The sequence below is a fragment of the Diprion similis genome, chromosome 8 (assembly GCF_021155765.1).
Source record: "Diprion similis isolate iyDipSimi1 chromosome 8, iyDipSimi1.1, whole genome shotgun sequence".
NCBI lineage: Eukaryota > Metazoa > Arthropoda > Insecta > Hymenoptera > Diprionidae > Diprion > Diprion similis.
In genome coordinates this window covers 12,791,346-12,810,696 of record NC_060112.1, presented here as the reverse complement: position 1 = coordinate 12,810,696, position 19,351 = coordinate 12,791,346, and the positions used below count along the sequence as shown (strand labels likewise).

General features: G+C 35.7%; 1 protein-coding gene across 3 annotated transcripts; it reads right to left on the bottom strand.

Annotated features, from left to right (window-relative positions):
• Positions 1 to 52: 52 nt before the first annotated feature.
• Positions 53 to 18,085, bottom strand: LOC124410015 (E3 SUMO-protein ligase RanBP2-like). Of its 3 annotated transcripts, XM_046888106.1 has the most exons (25): positions 17,868 to 18,085; positions 16,114 to 16,339; positions 15,777 to 15,953; positions 15,121 to 15,433; positions 14,584 to 14,894; positions 14,360 to 14,457; positions 14,047 to 14,167; positions 13,654 to 13,869; positions 13,010 to 13,130; positions 12,164 to 12,329; positions 11,918 to 12,075; positions 11,623 to 11,773; positions 11,299 to 11,542; positions 10,528 to 10,739; positions 8,982 to 10,335; positions 8,691 to 8,786; positions 7,307 to 7,545; positions 6,972 to 7,181; positions 4,170 to 6,720; positions 3,829 to 4,065; positions 2,969 to 3,328; positions 1,425 to 1,498; positions 1,170 to 1,391; positions 742 to 864; positions 53 to 505 (listed from the first exon to the last, which is right to left on the bottom strand). In XM_046888106.1, exons 1-25 carry the CDS (start codon positions 17,937 to 17,939, stop codon positions 440 to 442), a joined length of 8,118 nt encoding a protein of 2,705 aa, XP_046744062.1. In that variant the 5' UTR covers positions 17,940 to 18,085; the 3' UTR covers positions 53 to 439. The 3 variants fall into 3 exon arrangements, with proteins under 3 accessions (XP_046744062.1, XP_046744061.1, XP_046744063.1); XM_046888105.1 differs by having other exon boundaries at positions 1,170 to 1,498; XM_046888107.1 differs by lacking the exon at positions 8,691 to 8,786 and having other exon boundaries at positions 1,170 to 1,498.
• Between the last annotated feature and the right edge of the window lie 1,266 nt (positions 18,086 to 19,351).

Below are 19,351 nucleotides of genomic sequence, written 5' to 3'. Positions count from 1 at the left end.
TTGCTGTACATTAAACACAGAAAACTCTATAGTACTGGAAACAAAAAATTCATCAGTTTTGAATTTATATATTTACATTTGTGAAGAATTTTCGTTTCCAATAAAGAAATGTGTGATTATACGCTGTTTCTTCAGATATGAAAACATTGAGGCAGGCTGATCTTGACGGTGAGACTATAATATTTAGTCGTTTATTAGAAATAAGTTTCAGATTTAATAACCAGCTATGTGTTGATTTTTAAAACAATTTCCATGCACAAAGAGTTCATACAACCTTAAATCATTTATCAATGTATTACTCAAACAATGTAAGAAATAATTTTATCATAAAATAAATCTACAAACTTCAAAAACTCAATGTAAATTGAGGAAGTGTTTTCAGTTCATGATTGACTATAGCATTACTAGAAAATGCCCAAAATTCTAATGTTAAAACTTTTTATTCATCCTCAGGGATGTAGTACTCCGGTTCTAGGATTTCAGACTCTCTGGCAAAACCTTGCCCCTAAAATTAAATACACAGTTTAGAATATTAGCTACATTCAATATGAATGTCGGTATAATAACAGTAACTATAGTTCGATTACTTATGGATGTTTATTATTTGTACGAAAACTACTATGAGCATAAAGAGGAAAGTAGGCCCACGTGAGCAATTTAAAAAATTCTACGTGTCCTTTCATGGCAAGGGAAAGGAAATCTCAATATAATTCGCCAAAACTAACTTTTAGGAATTCTTACCTCTTCAAAGACTGTAAACATTTCTCGGGCAACAGGTAATGATGAAAAGATTGCTTTCAAATTCCGTTTCACAGGTGTTTCTAAAGCATAATCTATTGCCGACCATGTGCATTCCTTTTCGTTCAACTACAAATCAAAACACAATACGATATAAACATTCTCTGGTATACTTATTTATATGATATATCGAGAGTATTTAGTATTCAGAAAGTGGCCACTGACACTCAGAGACGGAATCTTCCTACAGCGGTAACGTAGAACATGAAGTCATTTTGAGTGATTTATCATGAATACTTCAATCTGCACAACCATTCTCATTTTTATACAGAATATAATCTCATAGTATACGTCAACATGTACAATTGCAACTAATATTTGAGAATGTTATAGTTACAAGATTGAAAAATGAAATATATATTTTAATTAATTACCTGCATTTCAGTTTGAATACTGATTACTGTATTACTGACTATCTCTCCTGTGGTATCAGCTTCAAGAACAATCCTGGCACCAAAAATATCAGAATCAAAAAGAACTTTCAAATCACCCATGGCAACATTTTGCCATGCTGAATCCTCATTTTTTTGTGCTAATAACGTCGCTCTTTTTTCAAACATTATTGAATATGACGCTTCGTCGTCTTCTTCGTCTTCATCTTCATCTTCATTTTCATCTTCGTCTTCATTTTCATCTTCATTTTCATCTTCGTCTTCATTTTCATCTTCTGGTGGTTCTACTGACTCTTGGTACTTATTTTCTGTTAACAAAAAAGGACAGTATCATAGTCACATGTGCTATTTCAAGTGAAGTGTGACAATCTGCATTCTTCAAAGTCGCTACTCATAAACTTTAATTCATCCAATAAATTCCGTTCTCTATGGGTTGATAATGTGAATTGCGAAAAAAAATATGTATAACCTTTGGATACACCAATAACTTAGATTATTATAAGTTATCCTAAATGTTTGATAGGAAAAATTTAACGATCTTCCATATGCTACACATTGTCATGAAGAATAAATAATTACTTGTAGCAGATACTCACCTATTAATATGAGTGACTAGTCTTCATTCTTTCTTCGTCCAATATTTCTTATAAGTTATTTTTGATAGAAATTTAGTGTGGATGCTCGTATAGGTCAAAATATTAGTAGCAGAGCTTTATTAATCTTGGATTGCAATAATTGGACAATAAGCGAATAAATATGCAGCATTTATAGACATAAACAGATTTTTAACATTTTATTAAGCAAATATACCGAATAATAGTGTTAAATTACGTGGTACTAGATGTAAACATAGTGTGTAATAATGGTAAAAGTGGGTAGAGCAGTAGGGACAATTAAAACTATTCATGGAGGTGAAGAACACAAGATTCTTTCGTGACCCTACCTGTACAATAATATCGACCATTTACCTATGCTCCATCAATAAATTTAAGTCAATGATCAAAAACTAACAATAAATTTACTGCCAATTTGGAAATGAATTCTTCGCATGTGAGGAAGTTGGATAGTTGAATTTGAAATTATATAAAAAATAAGTTAATTATTTTTTAAATCAATTGAACTATTAAGCAATTGATGAATTTAAGCAACGATAAAAATATATACGTTCAATCAAGAAGTTCGTATACAATGAGAAATAATGCAATAAAGTATGTTACAATCTAGTATTAAGCCAAGCCATATCAAATTAAATTTGATCAGCAATTGTGTTAGTATTATATGATTTCGACAGAAAATAGCAGGTGGCCTGACAGATGTATGCTGTTGTAGTGAAATCGACCAAGCATTTCATTGTATTTATACTATACACACCATTTGAACCGCAAACGATTTTCTTCGTTACAGAATTATTTCTTACATTAGTATAACAATTTTTATCATGAAGCCAGGTACATTTGCAAGCAAAACAGTTTTAGCAGTTGTACTGGTGGAACTGATAGTACGAAAGAATTAACCAATTAGAAAACGAACACATTCTAGATTTAAAATCAGTACAAGGAGATTGTATTTTTCACCACCATCTTGCATACTATCAATCGTTCAAAGACATCTGAATAAAAAAAATTATGAAAAAAAAACAATCACAAATTCAGAATGTTAATAACAAAGCATGAAAATGTACATAAACCTTGTATTCAGAATTGTGAGTACCGTGAAGATAAAAACAATAAATGGTAAAATATCATACATTATGTTATTGGTTCTGATAGATTAGCTACCTTGGCTGATGTTTTGTTTGTTTCGCAATTCAAGCTGCGCCTTATCAATGGCCTCCTTGAACTCAGCTGCGAGGTGCGAATTTTTAAATTTAACTGCCAGTTCCTCAAGCGCAGGTTCATCCTCTGCATAATTCATCCCAGCCCAGCACCAAGCTCTATCAGAGCTGTTAAGTGTGCGAAATTCTTGATCTGCTGTCAATAACAAGTTACAGACTACCTTGTGAACTTGTTCTCTACGCAACAGAAGACGGTAAGTCCCATGTTCAACATGATGCAACAGTTTCATTTCACCGACACCTCTTTCTTTCCATTCTTTGGTAGCATTAACATATCTGTAGAGTTTAGCTCGTTGGCAAAATTCTGAAATGAGATATAATGGATTGAACCTGCCCAAAAATAACGGGTTATTCTAGTGAATATTGGTTAGGAGTTATAATCTATAATTTCTATTTGTGGCGAAAGACATAGTCCTGTGGAACAGGATTTAAGGTAGTAGGATTTGTACCTGTAGGCTGCAAAAAATATGACTGAAGTTTTAGAGAAGGTTGAATTGCTTTCTACTTTGCAAAATTTTTTTAAGAGATTCTTAGTGCATGAATTTTGAGCCATCTTAAGTCAATCAACAACAAAGGCACTTTGTCCGGTATCACTGCTTAGTGAAATTTCACAGTTACGTTAGAGATAGCATCAAATACGTATTCTCTATATGGCCCAATGTAACATTCTTTTGAGGTTTTACTATGCCAAATATATTGAATTGATACTTTTTACATTGAGAGAAGTTCAATACTTTGAGTAAAGTTAAATTATTATTTAGTACTCCTCTAAGCATAGCCGGTAAAAGTTAATAAATTTCTAACCTTTTTCTTCATCCTCTTCTCCAGTGCGCACTTCAATGGCATCTGGTAGAGGTACTATTGGCTCAAAGTGTGGATCATGTTCTTCACCATTATCATTTTCCTCCACCTCTTCGTCATCATCTTTACTCTTTCCTGTTGTATCTTCCTTTGGAGGATGAGATTGAAGTGCATTAGTGTTCACTGGTTTTTTATTGCCAAATACTGAGGTGCCCGCTCCATCAAATGAAAAGTTCGGATCTGAAATTATATTCGTTTTTTAATCAAAGTTTATTTAAAATATATAACCGAACTTTTTTTCTTCACTGCAGTATCAAGAAAAACAACTGTTGAAGTAGACGCACCTTTTTGAAAGGCTGGTTGTTGTGGTGCGTTGGCAGCAAGTGTTGAAAAACTTGCAGCATTATCAGTTGGTAGAAAAGAAAATGTTTTTAAATTTGTTGTCGACTCGTTAGACAGTCCTTTGAGTATCTGAGTTTTATCTGTTTCGGAAGATGATGTTGTACCTGTTGCTACAGTAATAGATTTCGGAGCACCGGTACCAAAATTGATAAATGAGTTGTTTGCAAGATTTTGAGTATTGCCGAATACAGTAGTGGTACCAAAACCTGGTGTTGCTGACTTAGTCCCATCAAATATAGATGGTGTAGGAGTAATATTATTGCCAAACCCTCGATTTCCTGAGCCAGAAAAGATATTAGATGTTGGTAACGTTGTTGGTGTTACAAAGCTGGCAGGGCTACAAATTTTCAAGTTATCGAAGGGTTTTGCATCAGTGCCAGATCCTGCTGTCTTTTCAGATGAATCACCGAAAGAAAAAACATTAGCACTACCTGTACCAGACCCCAAGATTTGCACAGTGGAGGTAACAATAGGATTTGTTTGATTAGGTGGGGGACGAAATGTAAAACCACATAGTTCGGAAGCCTGAGACGTTGTTGTCGCCATTGATGTACCTTCTCCAAAAATCGGATTACTTGTTGCAGGTGTTTCAAAAGATAAAGTAACTTTGGGCGAAAAAACATTTCCAAGTGCGGGTGGTGTCACGCTTGGTAAACTTGTAGTGGAGCTAATACCTCTGAACACGTTCCCTACTTGCTTGCCAAACAAAGGAAGTGTGCTTGCAGAGTTAGTTGATGTCGGTGTACTGCTACTTGTCAAGTTTGAAGATGTTGTCTTTAATTCTTCGAGACCAGGAAGACTAGTCGCTGATGTTGCGACATGAGGTGACGCTGTGGTGGAATTAGGAGTAACAAACAAAGTAGATTTAGAAGGCATTACACCGGTACCAACAGGCCATTTTTCAACCTCAAATTTGGGTGGACTGATAACTGGCTTTGATATCTCGGTATTTTCACCAATTTTAGATGGGTCTGGATCTCTGCAACCTATGCACCCAGGACAGTCAGGCATGTTTTTGTAAGCATAAAAGTTTTCTGGCAACTTGAGTTTCAATGCTGCAGCTTTTTCTTCCTCTGTAACTGTTTTTTCATAAACAATTTCAACATCTGACGAAGAACCGGAAGAACCGGAACAACCAAACAAATTCTTTTTAATGGTTTCTGGTGATTTTGTAATTGTCTTTGGTGCAGATTTGTCAGCAGGCGTCTTAACAAATCCTTTGGCATTATCGATAGCAGTCTTAAACTCTTGTGCTATTTCAGCAGTCTTGAATCGGCACGCGAAATTTTCATGAGAAATATCACCCTCACTGTAATCAGCAGCATACCATAACCAGGTTTTGTCATCTTTAGAAGTGAATTCCATGTCTGGAGTAATGACATGGTTTAAGCATAACTTCAGTACTTGATCTCTTCTCATTAATAAGCGGAGTTTTCCGGTCTCTCTGTGCTTCAGAAGTTTTATGTCACCCAGTCCACGCTCTTTCCACTCCTTGGTAGCAGACTCGTATCTAAATAGTTTAGCTCTGTGACTGTACAGTACAGCCTCATTTTCTTCACCAGTTTTCACTTCAACTTTATCAGGTAGTGGAATAACTGGAGGGAAATACACGTCCTCACTCTCAACAACTTCTTCTTCGCTCGTTTCATCGCCACCTGGTGACTTCACAGGAGATTTAGGTTGAAACTGGAAATCAAATAACTTTCCTGGTGATCCAAATTGGAACGGTTTTTCGTGATTTTGTGCTACTCCCAAATTTTGAGAAGTCCCAAAAGTAAAAGTAGCACTGCTATTCAGATTCTGAGTTCCAAACGAAAACCCGGTAGGGGTCTTTGCCGCATCACCAGCAGCTTTAGCATCAGATTTATGTACACCAAAGGTAAAACTAAGAGCAGGATCTTTTGGCGCAGTTTGTGAAATACCAAATGAAAACGATGGTGCCGATGCAGAGGAGCTTGTGATATTGAAACCACTAGTTTTCGGTTTAGGTGGCATGGATGGATCCTTGGGTGAATCACAAGCAACACAATAATTGTTCGTTGCACTATTAACAACGTAACAGTCCTTGCAATCCCAGGACCCAGTGCTAGGCTTGAAAAGCTGTGAAAGCGGCACTTTGTCAGATGAAATAGTACTTGGACCAGTCGCTGCGGACTTGACATCTAATGATGCAGTGCCTGGGATGGGTTGTTCAGCAGTCGCAGGTGATTTTATAACATTCGTTTTAATGGCATTTGGAGCAGGTGATTCGCATGCCAAACATTTACTTTTCGTTGCATCATTTCTAGTGTAACATGCTCCACATTCCCAAGAACCAACCGCAGGTTTAAACATTTCTGCCAATGACTTATTTTCTTTACTCTCAGCTTTGACCTCTTTTGGTTGTTCTTTCACATTTTTATCTGTCGTTTTTTGTGGCACTACCTCTGTAGGAATACGATCATTAACCATTTTCTTTTGTTGATTAGTCAACACATTGTAGAATTCTGATGCCTGAAAGAGAAAGAACTTGTTAGTATTATATAATATAATTTAATATCCCTAATAATCGTTATGCGGATGAAAATTGCTATAGTGTATGCCTCTAACATACGCTTGAGACAAAGTTATTCCCCAAGTAGAAACAAAGACCAGAGTTCAACGTCGGAGAATTTACTTTTCAACACAGATGTTAGCTCAAAGTCCTTGATTTCTCCAAGTTTACGATGCGAAATGTACTGTAGTTATGAATGAGTAAATCTAACCTGATCAGCTGTTTTGAAACGAATTGCAAACATTACTGGAACAACTTCTCCTTCGCTATAATCTTGAGCACACCAATTAACAGCCTTATTGTTTCCAGTCATAAATGAAAACTTTATTTCAGTCAGAAGCAAATGATTACAACAGACTTTAAGAACCTGTTCCCTACGCATTAACAAGCGAACTTTTCCTGTAGCCGGGTCGAGTAGAATCTGAAAATAATTTAAAGAGTGTTGATTGCAAAAGTCCAAAGTGATATGTTTTATAAATAATTTACAGCATTAATTGAATAACGTTTCGACATTTGCAGTTGAATGTATAAATTTTTTAATTTTACCTTCATTTGACCAATTCCTCTTTCCTTCCATTGTTTGGAGTCGCTGTCAAACCGTAACAATTTTGCACGTTCTTGAAATAGAACAGTTTCCCCTTCTTCACCAGTAACTACCTCCACAATATCTGGTAGAGCAATGACAGGAGAAAATTCAGCAGTTGGGACAAATTCGTCTACTTTATCTTCTGGGTCTTTGATTACATTCTGGTCAAAACTTTGATGAGATTTCTCAGGTGATTTACCTGATGAAAGAATATTTTACCATATTATTATTATACCTGTCTAACCTAAATCTCGATAAGGGAATGAAAAAAAAACATCAAATACTAACTACATACAAAACAAGCATAATATTACTACCAATTTAAATGGGGTAATGGAGGTTTTCATTTTAGCAGCTGCTAGTTATAGATGGTCATTCCATCTTCCAAGTAAAATTTACCATCTAGTCAAATGCTTAATTGATTATATAAATTTCAATTGAAAAGTTTATCCATAAATAAGTTTTATCTGAAAGATTAAATAACCACCTTCACTACTGGTAAAACATTGCCACAAAATAACTTTGGACTTGCTGAATAGCATTTTTGGAAAATTTCTCTATAATAGATCTACTTTAAATTTTCGGAGTTTATACTTTGTATGATTTTCAAATGTCTGCAATGATTTTTAATTTTTTACTACGAAGAAAAAATGCACTCTTCCAAAATTACTGGCTCTAAAATGCTAGTTGATTCTTCATCTAATTTAAATTATCTAAACTCTATTCACCTCTATTCATGTAATACAGATTAATTTAAGGGAGTTAACTGAATATATTGGAACCAAGTATTCCATTCATAATGGTATTAAAGGTTGTTTTCTATAAAGATTTCGATACTAATAATTAACTAGCTGATTTTGGAAAAAATATCGAAATTTCTGAAAAGTTCACACTATGATTTTAGTATGCAGTTTTTTGGAGATACAGAAAAATAGCTGTGAAGTTACGATGTGGCGGAATATATTACTGATAAATTTAACACTGTGTAAACGTGAACTAAGTTGAAACTTGCTATATTACGTGGCCTTATCAAACGGTAGCACCTTCAACTGGATCACAAGTTATTTGTTGTATTTATTTATATATGAAACTTGAAAATTTCATGGATTTTTCAAAATCACTTCCAAGCTTGGAAATTGGTTGGTGTGGAGGTATTTAGAAAATATTGATAAGAATGTCTGAAATTTCGTGTAATTGTACCCATCCAAATTGTAAAAAATAACTGAATAACTAAGACATGTAAATCTACTTGATGACTACAGATACCACCGCAGCCACGACCACTACCCTAACTACACCATCACTACATTTAACTGCAACTAGTGTGTGAACGTTTTCGCATACCAGTAGTGACTGCTGCTACCAAAGTAGCTGGTGCAGGAGCATGTGGGCGCCTGAGTGGCGTCCGGGGGGGGAATAATGTAATTGGTGACGTACTACCTACAAAATATAAACAGACGTTTGCACCTTTAAAAGATTTGAAATTTTTTCCTCTATTCTATGGTTTCAATTTTCAGAAAGTAGAAGGTAAATTTCCGAAGATTGCTCGGGGATTCTTACATAGAAGAAACGCAGAAGAATAAAACACTTAGCACTTAAGAGTTCTAGAAAAAAAAAAAATTGCATTATGCATACCAGTTATTGGAGTTTCTGTATCATTTGATTTCTTTAGAGATGGAATAGTTAACGCCAGAGGTTGATTGGGAATACTGATCACATTAGGCACATTTACAGCAGCGACGGCTGGCAAGGTTGGTTTCCCAAATGAAAATGCAGGAGTTAGATCAGTCTGCATAGTTTTGATGAATGTGAATCCAGTAGGTTTTGAATCGGAAGTTCTTTGTGCTACATTGGTACTGCTGGATGCTGTAGTAGTTATTTCAATATCAGCAGGTAACGACACAATCGGAGCGAAGTCACGAATTGATTCATGCCCAGTTTGTGAATACGACTCGTTCGAACTGTTAGTTACACTAGTTGACAAGATGCTTGCATTTCCGCTGGACTTTTCGGTAACGGCCAAATTTGTTGGAATGGTTGTTGTCAAGGTAGTAGATAATGGTGGTAAGTTTACAGTAGTTGGAATGGTTGCTTGCAAAGGCATGGATATCTGATAATTATGTGGTAGATTCGATGCTGGCGGGCCACCACCTAGTCTGTGGTGAGCAGGAACAGTAACACTCAACATTGGTTGAACGGTTGGTACTGTTGTCGGTAAAGTATCTGAAGTAGTTATCACAACGTTAACTGGTGGAGCCTTGGTAGGAGCAATATCATTGACGATAGTGTTATCATTCTTTGCAGTATCCAGCCTCTGTCCTTGAATTGGTAGCGATTGATCAGGTACAGAAATTGAATCAGGCACCTGACTCGGCAATCTAGGAGTGAAAATTCCTTGCTGAATTATATTATCCAGTATTTTCGGCATTGCACCAATTTTCTGATCAACTGGAGGCCGAGGATACAAAGCAGGCATTGGGTACACGCTGGGTGGATACAACGTTGGAATATGTGCAGGAGGATCACTGAATGGTAATGTGCCTTGATAATATCCTTGCAGTGCTGCAGGAGGATACACGAGCGTAGAATAAGCTGGATGCCTTGGTGTAGGTGAAAACATATTTGCAGCAAATGCTGGAGCTGGTCCTGGTGGTTGGGGGGCTACAGCCGGACCATAACTCAAGTCTCCATAGTCTTCCTCACCTAATACACACAAATCTTCTTCGGGATTTGGGATTAGAGATGCAAGGCTTGGATTATTGACTGAACGTTGCTTTTGAGTCTCTTTTCGTAAGTCCGCTACTTCTTTCTTTAATTCTTTCAGTTGTTCCGCTATATCTTTTTTCAATTCCTTCAGTTGTTCTAGCACTACTTTATCTGTCTCTGAAAGAGCTTTCATTTGATCCATTATCGTTTGTATACCATTGTCCCTAGAGTGTATCAATTGACGAATTTGAGCATCTAAGCGCTCGGGACTCGGTCTTGCTTCCTAAATGGTCAAGAAATTGACTAGAATGAGTAAGCATGAATCTGGGGTACCAATAATGGGGAAAATTTTTTTCTCCCAACACCATTTAACAAAATATCGAGAAATGAAAGACGACTAAGGAATCGTAACCTATTCATATTGACATCGAAAATAATTTGTACATCTAGAATCTTTTATGAAATCATAACTCACAGTTCGATTGCGTGACAATTCCAAGATGTCTTGGTGTTGGGGCTTGCAAGGTGTGCTAGACTGATTTGGTGTCCGGTGCGTAGCCCTCTGGGGTGTATTAGATTTGTGAACATTACTGCTTGGACCGTAAGAAGTATTTATAACAGCGTGATCCCCACTATGCGCAGATGAGTAGCTCTCATCAGACAATTCATCGCACTCATTCCTGTTGACTGTGCACATGTATAATTGAAAACATATTGAAATGTACTGATATTATAAATGTATCATAGACGCAGGTGAAGCAATTCGTTGAAGAAATTGATAATCACAAACATGTCAACCGCTGAAAACAGTCAAATGAATTCCCTAACGTTTTCCTGACTTTCCTAACCACCCGAATTATAATTTTTACCTGACTAGTAGTCCAAGTTCGAGTATTTAGGAAATAAAGCTCTGAATCGATCGATATTCTAAGATATGTTTAGGATCTATTTAATGGCCACAAGACCGTGTACATGGAAAAAAGTTGTTAAAATTTGGCTTTTGGCGAATAAAATTTTATTCTTCCACTCTCCATATTACCAAGAAATTCTCTGACCATTTTTTACATTCCCTGATTTTTCCCTGACTAGAGGCCACCATAAAAATACTCTTTCATTACATTTCAAGATTTCTTAATAAGTAAGGTTCTCTGCTTGTGAAATAATTGATTTTACGTGCCTTACTTCAAAACACATAAATTTGCTATGCAAAAGATTAATTTCTATGATAGAATATAAAGAAACTTACGATCATTACGCCACAAATCAGGATCAATGCGTTTCAGTTCATTTTCAATTCCAGAAATATGTTGGCAAAGCTCTGAATCTAGTGGGTGTTTCGGATTGGTACCTGGACTGCGTAAACGATCTAGAGTTAAATAAAAGCAATCTCGAGCTTTTGACAACATGATAATATGCTGTGAACGCATTTCTGATGTTAAGCTTTCCCTAGGTAATGAACTAACGAGCTCATCAGCAAGTGTTTTATAGATCTGAAAACAATGATTAATTTCATAAGTTTACGACCCACAAAAGTGCCAAATAAAATTATTGAAATTATTATCAAACCAACCTGAGCTTGCTGGAAAGAGGCCTCAGGGCATTTTAATGCTCTTAACGCTTCAATTGCTTGCTCATATTGTTTATTTCGTTGATATTTCTGAGCTAATAACAATCTACCTTCTTCCAAAGCGTTTGTTAATTCCACGTTGTTCATGTCCTTCCTGTTGTTAACGGAGTAAACCAAATTAATTAAACATTGACAAACTATGAAGAAATAATACAAACACAATTATTGGTAGACATTCTAGGAAGATATCATATTCTTAGATTCAATCCCAATGTGAAGAACCATAAATCATACTGACCCCTGATAATCAAACAATTTCGTAGCTGTAGTACGTATAGCCTGATTATTTTGAAGTCTCTCTAACAGAGGAACAGCTGCAGACCAATAAAGTTCACAGCGAGCCTCCAGTGCTGGGATATCACTGTGTTCTTCATTCTTTTCTTTCATCACTTTAACCTGAAGCAATTAAAGAAAGATTTCAGTATTAGTTATGACCAATATTATTCGATTTCTGAAAATCTCTCCAGTCCTGATAATAACATACTCTGTGATGGAAGATACGCGCCAAATGGACCAAGAGACATGGATGTAATCCATGATTGTCTATGCAACGAACTACCTCAAGACCATGTTGTAATATTTGTCTTATTTCCCCAATCTCACTTCCAACTCCTTCCTGGTCTCGATACATCTTATATGCTGCTGTCCACCTATTGTTAAAGATGATATTTAGGCTTAGTCAATACAGTTGTTATATCACATATTATTGAGTTCAGATTGCGTTCATTGTAACTTCAAACATGTCCGAAATATTTATGTGTTCAAAGCATTGTAAAGGAGAAGGATCTGTCTATTAGCCGAAATTTTATGTGACACTACTAACTCAATTTCTTTAACTTGAAATACTATTTATACTTGTTTATTAGTTTTGCTGTAGAATGAAATTTAAAAAATTTGGTTTGTACCAGCTAAGGAAATCAGTATCCTTCTCAGAAAGTTGATTTTTTATGCTAAAAATACATCATTCATTCTAACACATCTGCAAGCCAAGTGTATAGCATATAAGAACACATTAAGGAATGCCAATATCAGGTGAAAAGAGAAAATAAAGTTGTTAAATATTTACAGAAGCGTGCCATTGACTCATTCAATTGAAATAATTGCATGTATAAGTTGGTAATGGGTTAAAAAAAACTTAACATGAATCATTGAGACACGAATGAAAAACTATTCATAAATAAAGACGGTACTCGAGTATTTGTAATGCTGGAATAATTATTCGATAATTTTTTCCATCTGTCATATTGGTAAGTTTAACTACGGATGGTTCATTGAATCCTCGAAAGTCACAAGGTGATTTTTTTCGAGTACAATCATTTATCATACCCACCACTTCTCTTGAGTACTGCTACAAAGTGAGTTGGTGATGTCAGCTGGTAGAGTTGGCAGCCTGTCGGGACTCCAGAACCCACTCCGTTGTTGATCCTCCACAATGACAGAGGCGCACAAAACTGTCACACAATCATACACGTACATACACATACATCCATGCGTTCGCACAAAGAGAATATATGATTAAAAAATCAAATGTGTTTAATATTTTGAACGTGTGCATCTGATTACTTATCAGCGAAAAAATATTTTAAATCGAATATATCAAGAGCTACCAGCAAATCGCGGTTGAACATCCGAAATAATATTATACATACGTTTATGTGGCAGAATTGTTTTATTTATTATTAATTAAGAAATGCACTGTGGATTCGATGGTTCATTGAGATAAAACATTACTCTAATTTTAAAATTTAGTATTAATCAATAAAAAGTGATTCACATTCAATTCAAATCAATACTGATTTATATTTGTCTACGTTCATTTGGACCGATGTATCGTTAATTTAAAAAATTTCTGTGATGTCAATAGTGAGCTAGAAACAAGTGTGAAGGATCTATATATACATGGCACACATTCTACAGCAGTTCGTCACATTTTCATCCGGTCTCCTCAGAATTCTTACTGACTAAAACACTAACCTGCAGCATTCAAAAATGCATCGATATCTAGCCGACTCAAACTGTCAGCTCCTGCATGGTTCAGATTGTAGACAGAAAACTGTAATTCGGGAAATATGTGACAATATTGATGAGGGTGAGGGCCAATAAAGTTGTTGTGATTATTATGATGTAGCCGATGTTTGATGCCCAACCAAACTTGATGGTGCAAAGAGCTTGGCCAAACTTCTTCTGAGACTGAAACAAAATTACAAATGTATCTTAAAATAATTCATGCAAATGGATTTCGTGTGGTAAGGTCTCATGATTTTTTTTTGCACAATATTAATAAACGACTGCCAGTGGTACGAATTTCAATTTTTATCTATTAATCAACATTTCTAACCAGTAAAAGCATGGCTTGGTATAACAAACCTTCGTCATGATGTTTCAGCTCGTTATATGTGCAAAGCCTAAGTGGAGGATTTGGAGTAGAATGATTGGCAAAGTAGGAGCTCTTCATCAATTGCTGTTGCACACGACTTACAAATATTCTCTGCACAGATAAATTATTATTGATATTACATAATAGAAAAGAGAATATGGTACACTTACTAGAATCGTAGTAAAAGAAAAGAAAATTTTCTAATGAAACACGATGCATTTCAAACAAGTCTTGTCCCATATTGTCAGTAATATTCTCTAATTAATAAGTACACATCTATCACGTGAAAAAACTATCTTTTACCTGATAAACTCGTTCCCTCCAAGCACCAGTACAAAATTTGTCAATTTTGTCTAAAAATCTTTTTGTATCATTTCTTGCATAGTCTTGAAGTATGTGTCCTAGAAAAAATGATATATACATTTTTTTGCTGAAAATAACTATACCATTTGAAGAAGCAAGTAGACAAAAAGTATTACATTTGTATTTTATTTATATACCAAATTACTGAGGAGATTATAACTTACCAGCTTGACTGCATCTGTAAGATCCTTCTCGATACCATAGGTTAACTTGAGCTCTGCGCTGATCTTTCAGTTTTGTGGCCCAAAGTGCAGTAGGGTCAGGTGGATTGGTATGTAGAGCACATAATAGAAGCGGAGAGCACAACCGGCCTGCTTCACTCCAACTCTGATGCTCACGCTTAGTTTTTCGGAGCATCAAACATGCTAAATGTAAGTGTAATTGACCCCACATGTGCCCAAACATATGTTCAGCAAAAGTTGGATCGTTTGACAGTTTCTTATGATGCTCTGCTTCTGTCAAGTTCTGGTCGAAACTGGAATTGTACACAAAATTGTTTTACAGATGTATGTGAACTAATAATGGATAAATTCCGGATACTTGAATTTAGTGAACTGCTGATAACACCTAATAATTTCAGACGCACTTGACTCTCCCGATTTTGTGTACTTTGTAAGTAATATTACGATACTAAAGAGATTAATTAAATACTAATTACTATATACTAATTCTCTGGTTTTCTAATTTCCTATTTTACTCACTTCAATACTGCTTGTGCAGCTTCGGGGATTGATTTCTTTGGTCCATCGCCCTGTTCTTTAAGAGACAGAGCAGCGAACCTTTCAAGAGCTGAAATATATAGCACCCAGAAAGTCCAATCAGACGACTTGCTGTCTTTGCATTTTCCAAGTAATTCACAAATTGTTTGATACCATGTGATATTATCCCTAAAGGTAAAGGTTGATTCCACACCCATTGCATGTTTGTATCCATTCTCAAGCCTGTTTTTCACCATGTAATGGTGCAATAATTTGACACGCAATGATACATCTTTTGGTCTGGCTGACAATTCAGCTGGAAAAATAATTCAAAATATTGAGAATTGTGAAAAACAGGGTTATAAGAAATAAATTCGAATTGTTATCATGAATGATAACATCGTACCAGTGCAAGCATTTCAGTTACAAATATACTAGCAACTTGATTCATTTAAGAAAAATGATTCAACGCCCAAAAACCTATTTTCAAATGCTAGTAAAAGCACATTCAACTAGTTTTTGTGAAAATTTATAGAACAGTTTTAGGATGGAGTAGGCAATGTTCTGAATTTGAGTCCATTTTCACAGCCACGAAAAAGTAATTAGATGAAATTGTAGTAATAGATTTCGCATAACTACAATTTATACAATAAACTTACATGCTATAAGTGCTTCAAGATCTTCGGTGTTATCATTTGGTCTATCTACAGTTAGTAATTTTTCTTTCAGCTGAAATACAACAGAATGATGTGGGAACTGTTTGTCTGCTCTTTCCAGCCAATATCTGGCTCTGCTCACATCCATCCCTACATCTGTATCTGCCAGAATCTCGCAAACTGTTTCATAAAACAAACATGTATATTACACTAAATACTAATCATGTCAGGAACATTATTTATAGCAATAAACCTATAGGCTAGTTGATTTTGAGCAGGAAAATTTGTAGGCTTGAGACTAGGGCTTCACTTCAGTGGTGAGTGATACAAGTGAACCTACCTTTCAAGACTAAATCGTCTTGTTTGCCATCAATTTCAAGGGAGCATTTATATTCTGCTAACGCAGCTTCCTTCTGACCAAGAGCCTCGAGGGTTTGACCTAATAATTTATGTGCGCTAGCTGAATCTTCTCGCACTTCTAGGTAACATGACACGTATCTCCTGGCGGATTCGTAATCACCAACTTGGTAATAAAGTTTAGCAATATTGTAACATCTCAAGTTCCTCTGCAAATTACATTAAATTTTTACTTTGGAGGGATCATGAACTCAAAACCTAAACTCTGTAAGAGAAAAAAACCTAGGAGTAGGTAACAATTTTTTATAATGATGCTCGAAATTCTATTCTAGATAGAGTGAAAAATGCGACTTTGAGGATATGTTTGAGATAAATAAAAATAACAATAAAATATTCTTTTATATTTATCTGAAGTTATGAGATTAAAAAGTATAGGAAAATTTTTCCAAACAACAAGTATATCTTAACCACCTGAGCAATCATTTCAAACAACTCAAACCCTGGGTTTAGAATCTTTTTGGTGGTGTCAGATGGTAATATAGTACGATAATTCATGAAAAAAAAATTCTAGTGATGGTATAACGAAAGCTGAACTTGATGGAACTGCATATCCTTAATGATTAGCCCATTCCTTATTACTAATAATATTTAAGTACAAGTCATTACTTCTCGTTGATACATTAAAAAAGACAATGAATGAAGCCAAAATCAAGAATAGAAGAGACAAGAGGAGGGGAAGATAAGAGGAATCAGGGATATTGTCGTTATTACCCTGTGAGTGTAATGTTCTATAATATTTGTAACGAAAGTTTACATACACGTTAACAATACTAATGCCTAAAGTTTGAGTAGAAGATAAAGGAGTCTAATAGAAAATACCATATTGTTCCGATGCTCATGAAAAACCCTCCACTTGGGTGTAAATTTACACCCTCAATTTGGGTGTAAATTCGCCCAGCTTTTTTCTTAGGGTAATTTAACATTACTGAGTTGTAGGTGCGAATTTACACCCAAATTGTTTTTTTTTTTTTTTATATATATATAAGGGGAATATGAGCCAAAGTTTTTTGTAATTGACAGCACTAGCCAACATCGTTCCTCTTACACGCGGACCCGTCTTGCGTGCGGGTAACTAAGAAAAACACCCCGAAATACTATCTCAGAATTGGAGGTCGTCTTATATGCGGAGTCTGCTTATACTCCGAAAAATACGGTAATTCAAGATACATATATTAAACATCCTAAATTGGAAGCTTTTCGAAGTGTGCAGCGGCAATTGTCTCTTAGTAGAGAAAATAGTCCGTGGCGAAGAGAAAACGAAGTAACAACAATCCAGCTTGTGATCGCATGTCCAAGAATAATCAGCAAGCCACAAAACAGTGGTTAGCCCGGTTTTGGAACGGCATGAGAAATGTGAATCATATAGGTTATGTGTAGATAGTGTGAGTGCGTGTTATCTCTAGAAAGCTTCCGGGCCAGCAAGGCCTTGGGATGAAGAATAATATATGAACATGCGACATTGTGCAAGTCGATGACTAAAAATAAATTGAAAATGGTTAGATCATTAGCTGGCATGAGAAGATGATGCGGCGGTTCGACAAAATTGACACAGAAATTGGATCGAAATGCAGGGATCACTTCTGGCGGGACGATCGACATTGGCATGTGCATGATACGGTGACTCGGTGGTACTTATCATACACTGCGTAACGTATTCATACGAGAATAACCTCCTACCTCATTTTCCGTCTTCAGCTTACGTAAAATCTCCTGCACGTGGCGATCAACGCTCTTCTTATCGTGGAACATGATTCCACAATACTTCAAATTCCTCTTGTCGTTCTTGTCGCACAGTTAAAGGATGAAAAATATCGTTAACGCGTACCACCGCCGCCTCACCGTGGACATCACTATTCAAACGGACTTCTTTAAGGCAGTTCTACCAACCAACTCCAAAATCAAGCTTGAAGCACAGGAAGCACAGTAACCAGGCTTCCGTCGGGTATAGGGATAGACAACGGCATAGAGTTGAGTCAAACGAGACATAGGCATAAAAACATCTTCAAAACCGTCGTTATATATTGAAAATAATTATCAGATATAAAATTAATGTAGAAATACATTTCACACCAATTTTTGTTCAATGTTTCAATTAATTAAATTAAGTATTAAATATTGATCCATCCTGGTTTTTGAAGCCACACAAGACGTGGCAACACTGCACTACCGTCGTTTGTTTACGTCGCTGTCTGGTCGCTTGATATAACTGGGTTTTCTGCTTCAAACTTTCAAAGGTACTCCGTGTCCAAAGGTCTGCAACCTAGCTACTGAAATCAGCTGAAACCACGCTCAAATTTGCTCGAACGGTGGTTAAAATCTTGCTCAAACTTGTCCGCAAATCCCGTAAACTTTGGGACGTGGTCAGCGACCAATGCCTGCTGGTTTAAAATTAAAAAAATCCCTTACTTCCTTGCGACTCACGACATACATTCGATTCTTTGTATGGCTGCGTAAATGTGATGCATCGAAATATAATGTGATGTCGCCAAGGTATCCACCCGGCGTAAAAGCACGTACCGTGCATTCAATTTCTGATCCGGTGATTTTTTTTTTTTTTTTTTTTTTTTCTTGCGAAATTCTTATTAACCTAAAATTTTCACGCGTGAAATCAAATGTTCGTAATTTATTATTCCAATGGAACAGTTTATAAGCATGAGCCTCAACTGAAAGCCGAAATGTGCTCCAACCGGCATTTGCAAAGCTAATTTTCTCTCAAATGACCATTTACACTGAAATTTCAATGATCGTAATGTATTTATTATAACTGAAGTCATCTGAGGTATCACAAAGAAAATAATTTCCATTCATGCCGCTATTGATATATGTTCTGTAACGTTACACAAGGTTTTTTTTATATAATACATGTAGGACAATAAATGGAATGAAATTGAATGAAACAAAAATTTGTAATTATTCATTTATTATTGTGTTTCGGGTGTTCGGCGAGACCACAGACGTAGAGCAGAAGCAACCGTTTCTGCATTAGTAGCTGCAGCTCATCTTACAAACAAAATCGAGTCTCGATTTTAGAAATCTTGTAATCAAACGGATCATTCTATGTTTAAAACGGATGTATTTTTTATGTTCCACGTTTTCTGCAATAAATTGATTTGATGATTATTTAATCTGTTAATATTTCAGTTGCACGAAATTGTCCCAGT

Coding starts and splice junctions, on each gene's coding strand:
- LOC124410015 (XM_046888105.1), bottom strand. CDS start 17,939: ATGTTCCACGATAAGAAGAGCGTTGATCGCCACGTGCAGGAGATTTTA. Junction 10,336..10,527: donor AATTGTCACGCAATCGAACT/GTGAGTTATGAT, acceptor TTGACCATTTAG/GAAGCAAGACCGAGTCCCGA. Junction 4,066..4,169: donor ACAACCAGCCTTTCAAAAAG/GTGCGTCTACTT, acceptor ATATAATTTCAG/ATCCGAACTTTTCATTTGAT.